The sequence below is a fragment of the Ptychodera flava genome, chromosome 15 (genome assembly GCF_041260155.1).
Source record: "Ptychodera flava strain L36383 chromosome 15, AS_Pfla_20210202, whole genome shotgun sequence".
NCBI classification, from domain to species: domain Eukaryota; kingdom Metazoa; phylum Hemichordata; class Enteropneusta; family Ptychoderidae; genus Ptychodera; species Ptychodera flava.
Window position 1 is genome coordinate 10036111 of NC_091942.1, and position 16166 is coordinate 10052276.

Sequence of the window (16166 nt, forward strand, 5' to 3'; positions counted from 1 at the left end):
GGCTCAGACTGTCATTACATGGAAATAGACTTGTATTTATGATTTGCCTAGATGAGGTGAAAAACCTTGTTATTATTATTCATAATGCTGTGATGCTGATATTGTATTTGTATCATATTTGCATTATTTTCTTTGTTTTTCTCATGTAAATTGCATTTGTGTCTTTTGCATCATTTGTATCTCTGGTGAAATAAATAAATAAATAAATAAATAAAAATTAAAAAAGCAACCTTACAGTTCAAGGCTATACTGTCTGTTGGTTTGATAATGAAGTGAATTGATCCAAACATTTACATTTTTCACCTTCTATCATCTATACATGTGTCAAAATCTTTTAATTTGGTGATCTAACAATTTTCTGTTCACTTTCTTCTCTTTCCACCAGTCATGAAAGAAGTCAAGAGAAATTTGTGGTGCGATCTCAAACACTTTCTGCCATTCCTGTGGACAATCGGTTCCCTGCAAGTACTAGTAGTAGCAGTAGTAGTAGTCAGGACAACGGCAATAACCATGGCAACAGTGGCAGCGCGACTGTTTCCAATAGCAACGACAATGGTTGCGGCTCTTTCAGCAATAGTGAGGGCAGCCATCCTAGCTCAGGGAAGAGCACCACTCCGACAGCAGCTGAGAAAAGGAGGAGAAAATTTTCCAAAGCTGTCAGCGTTCCGACGTACTACACAGGCCCAGGTAGGTTTACCAAACTTCTGTTTGACAGGCTTGGCTTGGTAAGTGAGGACTACACTAGGCATGCAAGGTAGGTAGGAAATCTTTTTTCTTCTCTCTAATAAAAGAGTGAGTGAGCAAATATGGTGCATCTGTTACATTTTTTGTTGTTATTCGTGGATATTGGTTTGAAGGTCATAATATTTGACATCAAGTAAGTTGACATTTTAATTGTTTAATGAATGTACATCAGTCATAGTTGTATTTGTCGTAGGGTACGCAATTGATTATCTTGGTATACAATTTGTCAGAAGATCTTTGTATGCAAATAATGAATTATATACCATTCTTATACCTGATCTACCCCGGTACATCAAATATTAAGTATTATACTCAGTAGATGAGAAAAAGTGCTTTTCTTAGCCAAAAGTTAAAATTCATGTTGTTTTCTACTGTCTGTGATGTCTGTGCTGCTCTTGAAATGGGTAGTTGTTGTTGTGAGATTGTTCAGAGGGTGTGAGGCTTTGAGTGAGAGGAACCGCTTTGAAGTGTCCGCTCAGCATTCCTCGTCTGGTCTGGTTACCAAGGTGATGTGAGACAGGAGGCTCACCGACTGTGGTTTAAAGAGGGTGTGGCAGTCTTGAAAGATGTATAAGTGAATGCGTGAAGGATTTCTGTCGGGCGTGGTATGTGTGAAATCTGATAATGTCCTGCCAATGCACAATTTGTCCAGTACTCAGCTATTAAGAAGCAAAAAAAGACAAATTGGTGTATCGCACAGAAAAAGGATAATATAGTCATGGATATGTTTTCACTGTTATTGGTAATTCTTATCAATAAATACCATTGTTATAACAACCATCTATGTTCACTGTGTTTAATTTTCTACTGACAAACTATGAAAATTGATGCTACAATCTACAGCTTTTTTGAAATTTTACCGTGTGCCAATGACAACATAGGAGTACCATCAGATTGCAAGTATGGCGCCCTCTTTTGGTCACAATTGCTGATTTCAGTTGGTAAGTAATTATGGAATGAATGAGTTGAGGGCAGCCTCTTGTGTTCAAAGCCTTCTATTTTGTTTGACTACCGCGCAATCCTGTGGTCGTGTCTTGAAGAAAGAATGGGTTTTGATTAGGTCATGATCGATTATGTTTGAATTTTAATTGATTATATCCTGTATAATGAGTAAAGATGACAAAATGTAAATGCTAATTTGAACCAGTAAATTCGTTGATAACAGCTTTGTGCCATTTCAGAAACTCTGTTCAATTCTCTTTGTTACTCAATACAGTTCAGTAAAAGTTCACTGTTCGAAGCGCATCCCTTTTTTGCCCATGAAAGTGTGATTATTGGGCGTAAAGCAAAGTACCCAGTGGGCAGTTAGCGTTTTTTGAACTCTCATCCAGTACGAAATCTTCTATGGCTGCAGAAATCACATTTTGCAAAACTATGAATATTGATAATGTGTTTTCTCGTTTGATTGGATTAGAATGCTCACCATTTTACAAGCAAGGAATTCTATCTCAGACCTGATTCGTCTCAGACTGCCTTTCCAGCTGGAGGTACTATACCGTAGTATTGGACTTCTATTTCAATCCAGCACTGCAAGGCATACACTCCAAACATGAATCCTTGCTCAGGGAATGCCAACCCCTGACATTTTACTGTCGTTTATCCTACAAATTAAAAGATCAAGATTGCAGGGAAGTGCCCTTTGCACACGTTAGGTATTTTCATGCCCAGCTGATGCTATTGTACTATTGAGATGATATCTGAATAGACCGATATGCTAGTGAATCTGTGCGTTGCTTAAAAATATTGACACCCACTCACATATACAGGTACATTAGAAACCTTTTCAATTTCTACCGTGTAATTTGTCTGCCGACATTTATAGCCGGTCTGGTATTTGATCATCTGATTCCATGTGTGACCCCTCCTCCTTATCGACTCTTTAAGACATTGCTTCCAGCGTAAAGGTTACGTCTTTTCACAAATATCAAAACCTTGTGCGTTCACAAATACTTTGAAAAGGTCACAGCTCATCAGCCATCTGCATTGAGACAATACACCATTGCAGCACTGATATCAGCGGGTCCATTAGTCAGAAAGACCATCCCAGATTACCAAGACTAGATGCTTTTTATATGTCAATCCGGGGTGAACAAATCCACCAGTCCAAGCTTTAAGGGCTAGTAGCTTTTATAATGGGGTTAGTTCTGGATTTTTCTTAGCTTGCACCAGTTAGACAGAGTAGGGAATTACAAACTACAGTGTTGACTACTGGGGTAGAAATCTTAATTTATTACCAGTCTGTTAGAGAGTGGATCTGGAGTTCCCCATATCTGTTATGTGATATACACCAGTACAACCAAGCTGGTAGAGCCATCGTCATGTCCTCCTGTTACCATGATTGCAGTGTTGTCACTACTTTTGCCCGTTCTCTATGTATGGTGTCTCTATGCGTGTCTAGGAATGATGACTAGACTTCCATGATCAGAAAATTCCAACTGCTTGCCACCTATGTCACGTATGCTTTGCTCATCACAGGCACAGCACTTTTGCAATTTCCAAAGTACCGAAACAGAGTAGTTTGACTATGTCACATTAGCAAAGGAAGACAAAGGGGTGATACACCATCTATCTTGGCTCCAAAACAGAGTATGTGTCCATGATGCTGAATGGCACACGCTGTCCTTAATACACCATAATCTCAGTGCTATATCCATTACCACTACTTCCCAGATACGATCCACAACAGAGATCAGTATGACAGTGAAACAAATACCTCCAGGGGTTACTAAAACAAAAAGAAAAAACCCCAAAAGCTATATTCAATAATATATTTCCAATCAAACATTGGTGATGCCAAATACAAATTTTGAATGCGATGTTCAAAATTGCAAAAAGTCCCTCCCGTGAATAAATGTTGAACTGAATAAAAATTCCAGGAGGGTACCTTCTAATAATTCAATAGCTTTGTCAAATATTGGTGATACTATAGCAAATGTCAAAAATCTAACACTCAGTCTGTATGAAGAAATGATGAAAAAATTAGGATTTGAGTGAACAAAAGTGGTATTTAAATATTTTTGAACATTTTGAAACTACTGTTTTACACGGTCATGATTCTGAATCGTATTTGCTACACCTTGTATTTATTTACATTTTTATAGGCAATGAAAACAGGGCCTCTCAGATAGCAAAGAGTGTTTTATGACAGTGAAAGCTGTCAGAAAATTAATGACATCCAAAAGTGCAGGTCAAAGGTCTTTGAAGTGTTGACAGGCACTGTTGTTTCCTAATCCCTTTCCTGCGTGCCACTTCTTTACTTCAGATAGACATGTCACCTTGTGTATTATGTTGCTGCTGCCAACTTGTATTGAAAAGACCTGGTGGAGATTTCCTGTCAGGATGATTGCAACGGTGAAATCTAATCAGCAAAGGAGATAGATGAAATACAATAGATGAAATAAAATATGTGTAATACAAGCATTGCACAATCATAGTGAGAGAATTGTGATGTTGTCACGTGTTATTAATATTACGATGCCAGTTGTCCAGACCAATTATTCATACTTTGAAAAATTGCTTGTAATTTCTCACTGATGGCATTCATTTAATCATCCATAATGCAGCTGATATACTTCTGTGATTCGTGACTTACATATCGGAATATCAACTCTGAAATATTTACTATAATTGATGCTCTGAGCTAGAAATGAATTGTAGCCAAAATGTGTCGGTGATTTGATATGGTTGCTATGGTTTTGCATTTGTAACTAGGTGATTAAATCACAGGGTCGTGTCTTTTGAAAGCTCCTTGGCTTGCTGAAATTGGAAAGAAAGAGTTAATCTTCAGTTCTGAATGCCCAAATCTGAAACCCATTGGGGGAATGATAGAAAGATCTCATATTTTGATGTGGAAGTTCCTTTGGGAAAAACTGTTGTCGTTCTAGGTTAGCAGTTCCGCTGAGGATTTGGTATACAAATGTATTTTTAGAAAGTCGCAATCGACTTCTTGACCTAGAGTGAAGAGTCAAAAACTGCATAAAAGATGTACAAACAGCCATCTAAACTGACATCTGAACTATACTGCGAAACAGCTGAAGTCAAGAATGGATCCTTACAGACAGGGTCTTCTCTGTGCATCTACCCACAGCTTTGTCTCAAACAGACCTTGGCCAGTTTCTTTCGAACTGAGAACAAGGACAACTTGCATATATGCCCATCAGTTAATTTTGTGATGTGATCCGATTTGGCTGCCAGACAGTCATGTTACTCTCAGCTTGACAATTGGAATGTACGTTATTTCTTCTGTAGGTTTATCAGATGAACAAACCTCACAACACACCTAGGCATATTTATTGACATTGACTTGCTTAATATCATTGAGTCTTGTACTTTACTCTATTTCTATTGAATTTTCAAACAATTTGTACGTGAGACACATCAAATCTGGATACGACCGAGCAAAATGAGAGATAGGAATGATGAGAGTGGAAGCGATTTCTAAAGAGAAGCGTGCAGCACACATTTCTGTCATATAATGTTCTATGACTCTGTTTGTTTTTTTTGGCACATATAATTTTTGCATCTATGTCAAACCAAATCGAGAAAATTCCATCTCCACTATTCAGCATGTATTATCTTCCCTGACGTATTATCTCCATTTTTGGTATAACTGTTTAATTAAATCCCGTATGTGAGATTGTTTCACCATAATTTCTGAAAATCCAATTTCGTTCTGACAAAATCCAAAGAGAGAAATTATGTATTGCTGGCTCTGTGATTGGTGTGCTTACCATATTTTATATTGTACAATTTCCTTTCTTTCTTGCCCAAAGGCATTTCAGATTTTTCCAACAAGGAAAAATGTTCTTGGCAGGTGACATTGTGGAATTGGTCTTTATGGGGCTGTGTTTCCTGTCTTTTTTTCCTAAACCAATCATGCATTGCTACAGAGTAAAGTTCCTGTGGCAGGATTAGAGATCTGTATGTTATGGTCATGCAAAATATGTCTAATTAACAGGTATGATAATTATCATCATTATGCCAATGGTCTAATCCTTAGGGATTAGAATCAGATGATATTAGCTATCTGTAAATTCTTTACTTCATTGCTGATCATTTTGATTGTTATTTGACAAAAAAAGGTTAAATTCATTCACAAAGTAGTTACTTTTATTTTTATTCTAGATTTTTGGTTCTGTGTTGATAAATTTGCCAATTACATGTTTTACAGCGGTGGTGTTGAGTATTTTGATAGTTGCAGGCTGTTCAGATTGCATTTACCAGACAGCTGCCGCTATGTCTGCATGATCCTGCCCAGAAGGTCCCTCTCGTATTGCGGTGAAATTTTGTGGGACAAAGTACGTCTTCTGGCTGAGAAAATGAGATTATTTGCAATCCTATTGTGAAGCTTGTCACACGAAGCACTGTAACAAAGATAGTAATTTTCCTTGGAATCTTCAATCCTGTCTAGACCATTGCTGTTCTAATCAGGAAAGGTCCCCTGAACTCTGACCATGGAATGCTGTAAGTGTTCATCATAATGACCCATCTTGATTGTGACGTGGTACAGTCTGAAAGACTGGTAATGAAGAATTGCAGTATATCACAGGATCAATTTGTTACTGGCAATTGTGCAAAACATTTCAATTGTTAGCAAGTAGCTGGTACAAATCAGCTACAAATGGACCAAATCAAATAACTCTGCCAGCAAGGGGCAAAGGAAACGCACCCAAAGCAAAGTCATTGACATTTTAAAAGGTTACGTCCCTGGCAAAGATTACCATCAGTAGTTAATTCCATTTTGTTGATTAACGTTGTGGTCGGAATTCAAAATTGAATGACAGTTTGTGGAAACATTGAAGGTGTCTTCAGGGTTATTGCATTGTGGATGCGGTGCGTTGATGCTGTCTAATCCATGGTTCTGGGATTTCAACATCACTGATTGATCAACATTGGCCAGTCTGTGCATATATTTCAGATTGACTTTGAAAACATCTCCAGAGCTTACACCTTGTGTCTGAGAAAGACAGAGATAAGACATTTCACCCTTAACCACACTTCCCCAAACCACACTTCCTTTATTGAAATATTTTTTGATTTCTGAAGTAGGGTGAAATTGCCAGGGTTAGTCTGCTCCAGGACAAGAACAGCATAACAGCGAAACTTTAAAATATCCTAAGCAAATAATCGAAGAGACCTGAAATGGATGTTGAAACAGACTGTGTATCAGGTCATTTACTACATCTATTGTTGGCATATTCAAGATATTTCTAATTGTCCATTTCTTCAAATGTCACTTTCTCCAGGGATTGTAGTAATCTGCAAAAATTGCGTACAATCATCATGTAGTTTAGAATGCCTTACAGATCAGTACTTTTTGAATGAGCATTGCCATGGAAACTGAAAAAGTTGCTGGCAAAGAGTGATTTGGGTTTGTATTTATGTGGGTGCTGCAAGTTCTCAAAAACAATCTGATGTCATTCAATCATATTTAGAACTGTGTCGATTTGATGGATCCTGACGTTGCTGTCCTGTCAAGCAGGTGTGTGTGTATTTGGATAACAGATAAGATGATCTTCCTACATAGAAAGGGAAGTGTGATTTTGATAAGTCAGGCCTGAAATTTTAGACTCTTCTGCATGAGAAACATATCAGTGACCTAATATTTTTGTGGGTCAAATTCACATAATCCTATATTAAACAAGTCAACATAAGTCCTATCTCTGTTTGCTCTCTGTTTGCAAGATTTTTGTTATGAGGTCCCTTTCAGTGTATGTAACTGAGAAAAGTGATCAACTCTGTAAAAAATACTTTTATTTCATATTTTGTGTAATCTTTGAAATTTCTCATTGAATGTATCTTGAAAATGCAAAATGTAGAACTTTCACTTATGGTCAATGCAAACAACCTTGAAACTACCGTGTTCTATAATCCAGAACAAAAACCAGAAGCCTCTATGTAAATGATTGATATTAAAAACTCAAAGCAAATTACCTCAAATTTACTAATGAGACGTTGAAAATGGCTGCCAGTTGTTGTGTTTGCTCACTGGGAGAAATGACATTTTTGATTTCCATGAAAAGAAGGCCATATCAGTTTCAAATCAGTTCATGCAAGCAGCTGGGAGACAAGTAATGAACTGTAAGATTTTGAGTCTGAAAATCTATCATAGAGTTGCACTCTACCATACCTTAATCAGATCTAGAGACTCTGTCACATAACTATTGAATGTGAAGTGTTAGCTTTTGAGTGATTTGATCAAATTGTATATTAACTACAAGGAATTACCCATTTCTCAAAGGTTTTTTTATACTGTTTTGCTAAAAAAGGACACTTCTGCCTCAATTGTGCCTCTTTTTTTCTTTTTATATCTTCATGGCCTCTTGGGGCAAAAACGTGATTCTGGGTGATCAATTTTTATCAAATGTGTATCATTCTCGTTATAAATAGATATAGATGAGCAATGCTGGACAAAACACCACAATTGCGTCAATACAGTACACTACTCAATGGACCTGAAAATTCATGACCTACATGTCTGCTGGCGTTTTTGTACAATTTGCTAAATTTGGCATTCTTTTTTCTCAATTTTTCACAAAATTAATGATGGATAAGAAACTGTTGTTCATAATTCATAATATTTCAACCTTTACACGTGGATTTACGTCACATTTCCTGTGACAATTGTCTGTGGAATGGTTTCGAATTTATACATGTGAAAGTGGCTTCCAAACTGAAATTACACAAATTTTACTGTCTGTATTGGTACACCATCCCAGATGGCCTGCCCTTTGCTTTACATTCAGTAGGCTTATTGATGAGTATTAATCATACGTCAATCTTTCCCGGACCTTTGATAATATTAATGCTTCCAATATTAAACAACTTACCGTGTGCACCGTTTCGCATTACTATTCTCAGCAGTGTAGTTATTGTGTGCAATAAATTGTAAGGTTTGTCCTTGAAGCTGAAGTGTTGCCTTTATGGCATATTTGTCACTGTGTATACCATAGGTGAAAAACTGCCGAAGTCATCATGACGGAGACAACTGCTTTTCCTTGGGGAGATGTTTAATACCGGAAGAGATTGCTAATACTTGCCCCAGCATTCTTCCCTTCATCATAACACTTTCAATGCAACGTGCTGTTTGTCTCCGTAACTCCTTTCAGAAATTGAATCCATTTAATATTTAATGTAATGAAAGAGATGGGGCATTGACATTTGTCATTGTGTAGGTAATATTTCCCTCGTAACAAACGTTGAGTTGAAGACCATGGTACAAACCACAGACACTGAAGGACTTTGACAAAATATTTGTGCATGAAACATTATGTTTGAAAGCCCAGTGCATCGTGCATTAACATAGCAGTATTATTCAATTTATAATATAAGGTTATTCACAAAATACCGGGATTTATGTCCGAGTACATCGTGCAGCAGAGGTATTGTCCTCGACGCTACGCGTCTCGGACAATACCGTAGCGTACGATGTACGAGGACATAAATCCCGGTATTTTGTGAATAACATTATTATACACTTTTTTAGTCCAACTTTACTTGAAAAAAGTCGAAATTTAGGCGTTTTTGATGCTTCTGCACTGAGCGATCGTGAGCAGACTTGTAACGCGTTCAGCGCGTCCGCTAAGCGCACAGAATGAAATTTCAACCCGCGCTGCGCAGTGTGCGTGGTAGAAATTTTACGTCAGCAGCATAATTTCACTCAAATTCACCGGTTTTGGACTGACCATGATTTGCTTTGTGAAGTACTGAATGTTAAGAAGTATTAATTGTTGTAAAAATGTAAAATATTCTCTTCTTTTTCCTCGTGTTGACGTAAAGGTGTTTTGAGGTCAAAGGTCAAATAGCGTCCAATAACACCTAGAGTTATTGTACTCCGCGTCAAAGTTATTGGACTCCGCGTCCTCTGATACCGAAACTTACTGTACGACGAAACTCCATAGGTTACAGACGTAGGTGTGTAATAATGCAGCTTACTTAATGCACAGATATTTGCACAGAATTTTGTCATGAAAGGCATATTTTTGACCTCTTTTCTTCAAAGAAAGCCTGATGAATTGAAAAACTTTACTAAAATAAGTTCCTGGTCAGAATGCCCTCCGTTATGAATTAAGGTGACGGCTGTGAGATTTTTTCATTCTTAAGTTTATCATAATCGGAACAGTTTTCTGTAACACTGTATCTGAATGTTATCTTCGTTCTTTCAAATCAGATGCTAAGTGATAACCTTGAAGTCCCTACTAGAACATCTCTTCCAGTTGACAGAGGCATTGAACAAGAGCTCATGATCAATGCATGGTTTTATTTTTCCCCACTTCATTTCCCTTGCACATTCATCGATTCATAATTGGCCACCTGGGCATTAGACTTCTCATACTGCTATCTCCTAGATGGTGTACTGTATAAATTGATAGATGGCTGGCACGCTTGGAAAATAAGAAGGCCCTGTGTGTCTGACAAAGCAAGTTATAAATCTCTTGCATTGGTACCAAGGCTGTGTATTAAATCAGAACAAGTATGAAAGAAGTGTGGATCGGCATCTCTGTGTAGTTGTTACTGCAATTGAACCTTCTGGACAGGATCATCGTTACACTGTACATCAACACTGCCACAGACCAATTAACCTTGACTTTGACTCTAGTAATGGCTGTGAATCTTCTTTGGCATAAATTCAGCACACACAGAGTCCCATTCTAGTCTGTGTGACCCTGCTCATTGGTTGCAGAAGGTATTTTATGATTGAATTACCATGGTCAGAATTCCTGGTGCGTGAAATACTGTTTTGAGGCTCGGTACAAGATACATCAGTCAACATCAGCTGCATTGTGAAGTATTCACAGATCCCTTGCACATGCAGTTAACCTCTACTTGTACAGAATATGAAGGGCTAAACAATAGTTCCCTGAACATCTACTATTCAGTTCAGTATTCTTTGTTATTGCTGTGAAGCATAGTCCACACCATCAATGTAAAATATTAACCGTGTTTTTAACTGACTGCACCAGCATGGTGTCTGTTTTTGTCCAAAACTCATTGATATGTATTCCCTTAATATTTTGTACTGTTGATAGAAACAGTAGTAATTTGGTTTTTTGCCAACTTACACTGATTTGTCCCTTTTGGTCAATCTCGATGGGTGTAGCATGGTAGCAGAGTATGCTTACCTCTTCCAGACACCTGGTACCACCACTAAACAGTGGTTGAAAATGACCCTATTTTGTGGTTTTCATTTTCTGTTTGTTTCTTTGACCTGGTAAATTATTTACTTACTGTGAATGATACTGATAATTGGACCTGTTTTGATGTCATTGCTCACTGAATCAACACTAGGTGACAAGGAGACAATACAGATCTGTGCTGTGTATTGTTAGTAGCAAAATATAATGTATCTATATATCCCAGTCATTTTGCAGAATCTATCATGTGGATATAATTTGTTTTTAGCTCCCATAGCCATATGTATATATGGCAATGGAAGCTATTCTTATAGGCTAGGAAAATGTCTGTATGTATGTATGTCTGTATGTCTGTATGTCTGTACGTCTGTATGTCTGTATGTCTGTATGTCTGTATGTCTGTCCGTCAACATCAAAAACTCCAAAACCGCTGTACATTTCATCTTGATATTTGGTGTGTACATGGATGATGGGCTGTAGATGAGATTTTGTTCAAATGAAGTTGTCATTGCCAAAAATATGCAAATTAAGTGAAAAAATGTAAAAAACAGTCAAAATTGAAAAAACTCAATAACCACTGAGCAGATTACATGAAAAATTAGCATGTAAGTACTTTGGGCTGACATGAAATGATTGTGCGCATCTTGGGTCAGTATCTTGGACTTGCTATTTTTCATGAATTTTTTTGTAATTTTCTCCCAATTTTGGTCAAAAAATCTCCTGCTCTGAAACCACAAGTCCGATTGATTTGAAACTTGGTATGGAAGTGCATAGGAGTGACCTTTCCCAAATTTGGGCAAATCGTGGTGAAATTTGCATATTTTTAGTTTACACGTCCATAGACTCCCATGTATAAGGCAGATCTCCATAGACTCCCATGTATAAGGCCACAAAAAATAAAAATTTAGTTTCTCATCGTATTCATATTGCAAAAAGGATGCAGTGACACAATTTTTAGTCCCCACGGATGAAGTCCAGTGAGCTTATAGATTGGGTCATGTCCGTCTGTTCGTCAATCCGTGAGTCCATCCGTTCACGCAGATATCTCGGATATTTTGACAAAATGTCATGTGACCTTGATGACCTTTGATCTCAAATATACATATTTGTCCATAACTCAGTAACCACAAGTGCTACCACCCTTCATATATGGTATGATGGGACAGCTTATGACGCCACATATTGTACCTCATTAATTATGCACATATCTAATTTTGAGCGAGCCAATAGAGCTAGAGGTCTGATTTTTGGTATATAGGGATAACTTAGCAAAACAATTTTTTGACAAATGTCATGTGACCTCGGTGACCTTTGACCTCAAATATACATATTTGTCCATAACTCAGTAACCACAAGTGCTACAGCCTTCATGTATGGTATGATGGGACACCTTATGACGCCACATATTGTACCTCATTAATTATGCGCATATCTAATTTTGAGCGAGCCAATAGAGCTAGAGGTCTGATTTTTGGTATATAGGGATAACTTAGCAAAAACAATTTTTTTGACAAAATGTCACATGACCTCGGTGACCTCAAATATACATATTTGTCCATAACTCAGTAACCACAAGTGCTACAGCCTTCATGTATGGTATGATGGGACACCTTATGACGCCACATATTGTACCTCATTACTTATGCGCATATCTAATTTTGAGCGAGCCAATAGAGCTAGAGGTCTGATTTTTGGTATATAGCGATAACTTAGCAATACAATTTTTTTGACAAAATGTCACGTGACCTCGGTGACCTTTGACCTCAAATATACATATTTGTCCATAACTCAGTAACCACAAGTGCTACTCCCTTCATGTATGGTATGATGGGACAGCTTATGACGCCACATATTGTACCTCATTAATTATGCACATATCTAATTTGAGCGAGCAATAGAGCTAGAGGTCTGATTTTGGTATATAGGGATAACTTAGCAAAACAATTTTTTGACAAAATGTCATGTGACCTCGGTGACCTTTGACCTCAAATATACATATTTTTCCATAACTCGGTAACCACAAGTGCTACACCCTTCATGTTTGGTATGATTGGACACCTTATGACGCCACATACTGTACCTCAATAATTATGTGCATATCTCATTCTGAGCGAGCCAATAGAGCTGGATGTCTGATTTTGGTATATAGGGATAACTATAGGAGAGAAATTTTTTGACCAAATGTCATGTGATCTCGATGACCTTTTACCTAAAATATATGTTTATGTCAATAAATAAGTAACCACAAGTGCTATGTCCTTTGTATTTAGTAGGATGGGAGACCTTATGACAACACACGCTTTACCCCATTAATTATGTACACATCTAATTCTGGGCAAGCGAATAGAGCTAGAGATCTGATTTTTTTGCATATAGGGATTAATTAGCAATATAATTTTTTTTTTCAAAATGTCATGTGACCTCGATGACCTTTGACCTTGATTATACATATATATGCATATTTCAGTAACCACAAGTTCTATACCCTCCAATTTTGATAGGATATTAGACCTTAAGATGTCACATCTTGTACCTCATTTATAATGCGCATATGTATTTCTTGGCTGGCCAATACTGCTAGAGGTCTGATCTTTTTCCCGATTTAGAACCATAACTTAGACATGCCTCATGTGTTTCAAATTGGGAACAACGACATAGACCTATGTGCCCATAGATCTCAACATATACACTCCAGTGATACTTCTTAATGACCACATTTTCCTCCCCATCAAGACTAATACTCCTATTACAAGTGGGGACTATGTCATTGTAAATGACTTGTTGAGTTAATGGTTGTATCACAGTATTCGATATATCTAATTCTGTATTTTTTCCATTTTATATTCTGAATAATTACATTAAACATATTTCACTGTCTCCAGTACATTTCATTTAAGTATTTTCACTTCATGCACTTTATCCCTTTCACACATGTTCAAATATCTGACCAGAGAACAAACACTAAATAGTCCAGGATGGGAGCTACAGTGTCATTGACGCTATTTTTAGTTTATTTCACTACATAAATTTACACACAATATTGAGAAAGAAAAAAGTATGTTTTATAAGATGCACTGCATCTCCTCCAGGCATATGTAACCAATCATGGAATATATTTAGACCGGTGGCCTACTCTTCCTGAACAAACACCATGTCACTGTCATTGACTAAATGGAGATCTCCTTTACAAAGAGAAACTCTGAGTGCTCCATGCAGTTGACAGGAAGTTGTGTCTGTACTAATGCACTTATGAATAGCAATACTGATTTCATGCGTCTCCTCATAATGGAACCTTGATAAGGTGTTGGCATAGATTGTTCCTCTCTTCAATCAAAAGCGATGACTCTGCCACAGTGAACGGTGTACACTTATTGCAAAATCTCATTAACGGAAACATCTTGTCTATAGTACGTGTTGGTCTGGCCTTTTTCTTTTCATTTTTCCCCCACCATTTCTGTAATTACCACATTGCAGAGTTGCCTCTCAATAGGAAATGCTCTGCTTTTCCTTCTGTTTCATTTAAAAAAAACTTTTCATGACAGATACAAGCAAGATGTGTTGAGAGGATAGTATAGGTTTTTCCATTTTCTCAAACTAATGCCAATACGTCAGAGAGGACTACATAACAAGCACAGCGAGTGTAATTTCTGTTAGAAATTATGAGATTTGGCCGAATCATTTCAAATTATAAAACCAATTGCTCTGGAAACAACATAGGATTGGTGCTGTCGCCATGGAAACCTATACCCCTTCATATGAGAGCCCAAGGCTACTAGTTGCCCAGCGTATGTTTTGCCCATATTAATTACATATTTTTTTGTTATACTCTGCAACGCTTGGTGGCAGTGACACCACTGGAACCAGCTTCATCTCAGCCAGGGTTTGGGGAAGGTCTTGGTTTCAGCTCAGACAGACTCACAAACATGACAATTGAATACCCTTAATTTGATAAAATTTAGTACCGCAGAAAAATATAGATATGTCAGTGTTACAGACATAATTAAAATTGGTGGCTTTTAGTGTGTGATGTAATTAATTGTTTTTATTGTTGCCATGTAAATAATTGTTTTCCATCAATCATGAACTAATGCTGGTTTTCTTAATAAAATATTTGGCCATTACAGCAGAAATACGAATTTAATTGTTTAGATTGTTGGCATCTAAATAATTGGTTTTCCATCAATCTTAAAGTAATACCAGTTTTCTTAATAAAACATTTGGCCATTACTGCAGAAATATGAATTTAATCAAAACTTTAAATTTTTCATTAACAGTGTAAGTGCTGCTGTTTTGGGGATGGGGGTCTCTATTAATATCACATGCAGTGTCAATGAGATTACCATTTGAATAAACTGCCGACCTGTCAACCACAGCTAATGCCTCAGCTTGACACTATAAATTGGAAGAGAAAACGCATGTCAACAAATTAAATTGCAAGGTTGGCGATTGCTAATGAATGGAAAGATGTGAGGCACTGGGGATGCTTGTCCTTTGAATATGGTATTATTAACACTCAATGTATTCTGCTTTAATGGATGTTATTCTAGATTATCCCGGTAAGAGTAATAAAGCGCAGTAACTGTCAACAGTCTCTCAATGGCTAATTAAACTGTAAGATTATTGTCTGTGGTCCTGCTTTAAGAAACAGCACCTCTTTTGTCATGTACATGAATCAATCAATTAATCCATGATCTATCATCACATACTACAAAGATGATATGCTCTCACAAATTTTGTGCATTTGGTAATTACTCTACATTCTTCTTTATATTCAGTCCCTCATAAAAATTGTAAGGAAACTTCAAATGTGGCTGACTTTATTTCTCTATTGTGGCATGAAAAATGTTAGTATTGTTTTAAATCTCAACAATGTTCCCTCCCTGGTCCATAGTCTACCCTTTCCCTTATCGTCTGAGCACTGTATATTCCACCCTCTCCATTTCCACTCTCACTGGCTCAGCTCTGAAAAGGATCAAAGTTCAGCCTAATGCAGGAGGTAGATGGAAAATGGATTCTGTTTTTAGCCCTGTACGATCACAATGTAGTAAAATTGCTGTACCAAGCATACTGTGAACTTCTTTATGATGTCATTTGAAGGTTACCCTCATTCAAAGTAGTTAAGTGATTAGCAGGAATTGTGTTGAACTGAACATATCCTTTCTACCTATCAGATCTAAGAAAACATGAAAAGTGCAAGTCGCAAAACAACAGCCACATTCAGACAACCATAAATGAACGCAAAAAAGAAGACTTTACGAGGTCATACAAAATCAAATGAAAACACTTGAA

At 37.1% G+C, this 16166-nt stretch overlaps 1 protein-coding gene across 5 annotated transcripts in view; it reads left to right on the forward strand.

Moving 5' to 3' along the window:
* LOC139151103 (ankyrin repeat and fibronectin type-III domain-containing protein 1-like) overlaps positions 1 to 16166 on the forward strand; it is a 232986-nt gene that overhangs the window by 117580 nt on the left and 99240 nt on the right. For all 5 annotated transcript variants that reach the window (XM_070723648.1, XM_070723646.1, XM_070723647.1 and 2 more), the window contains one exon: positions 386 to 687. In XM_070723648.1, coding sequence (XP_070579749.1) covers positions 386 to 687 — 302 coding nt within the window. The remainder of the gene's footprint in view (positions 1 to 385; positions 688 to 16166) is intronic.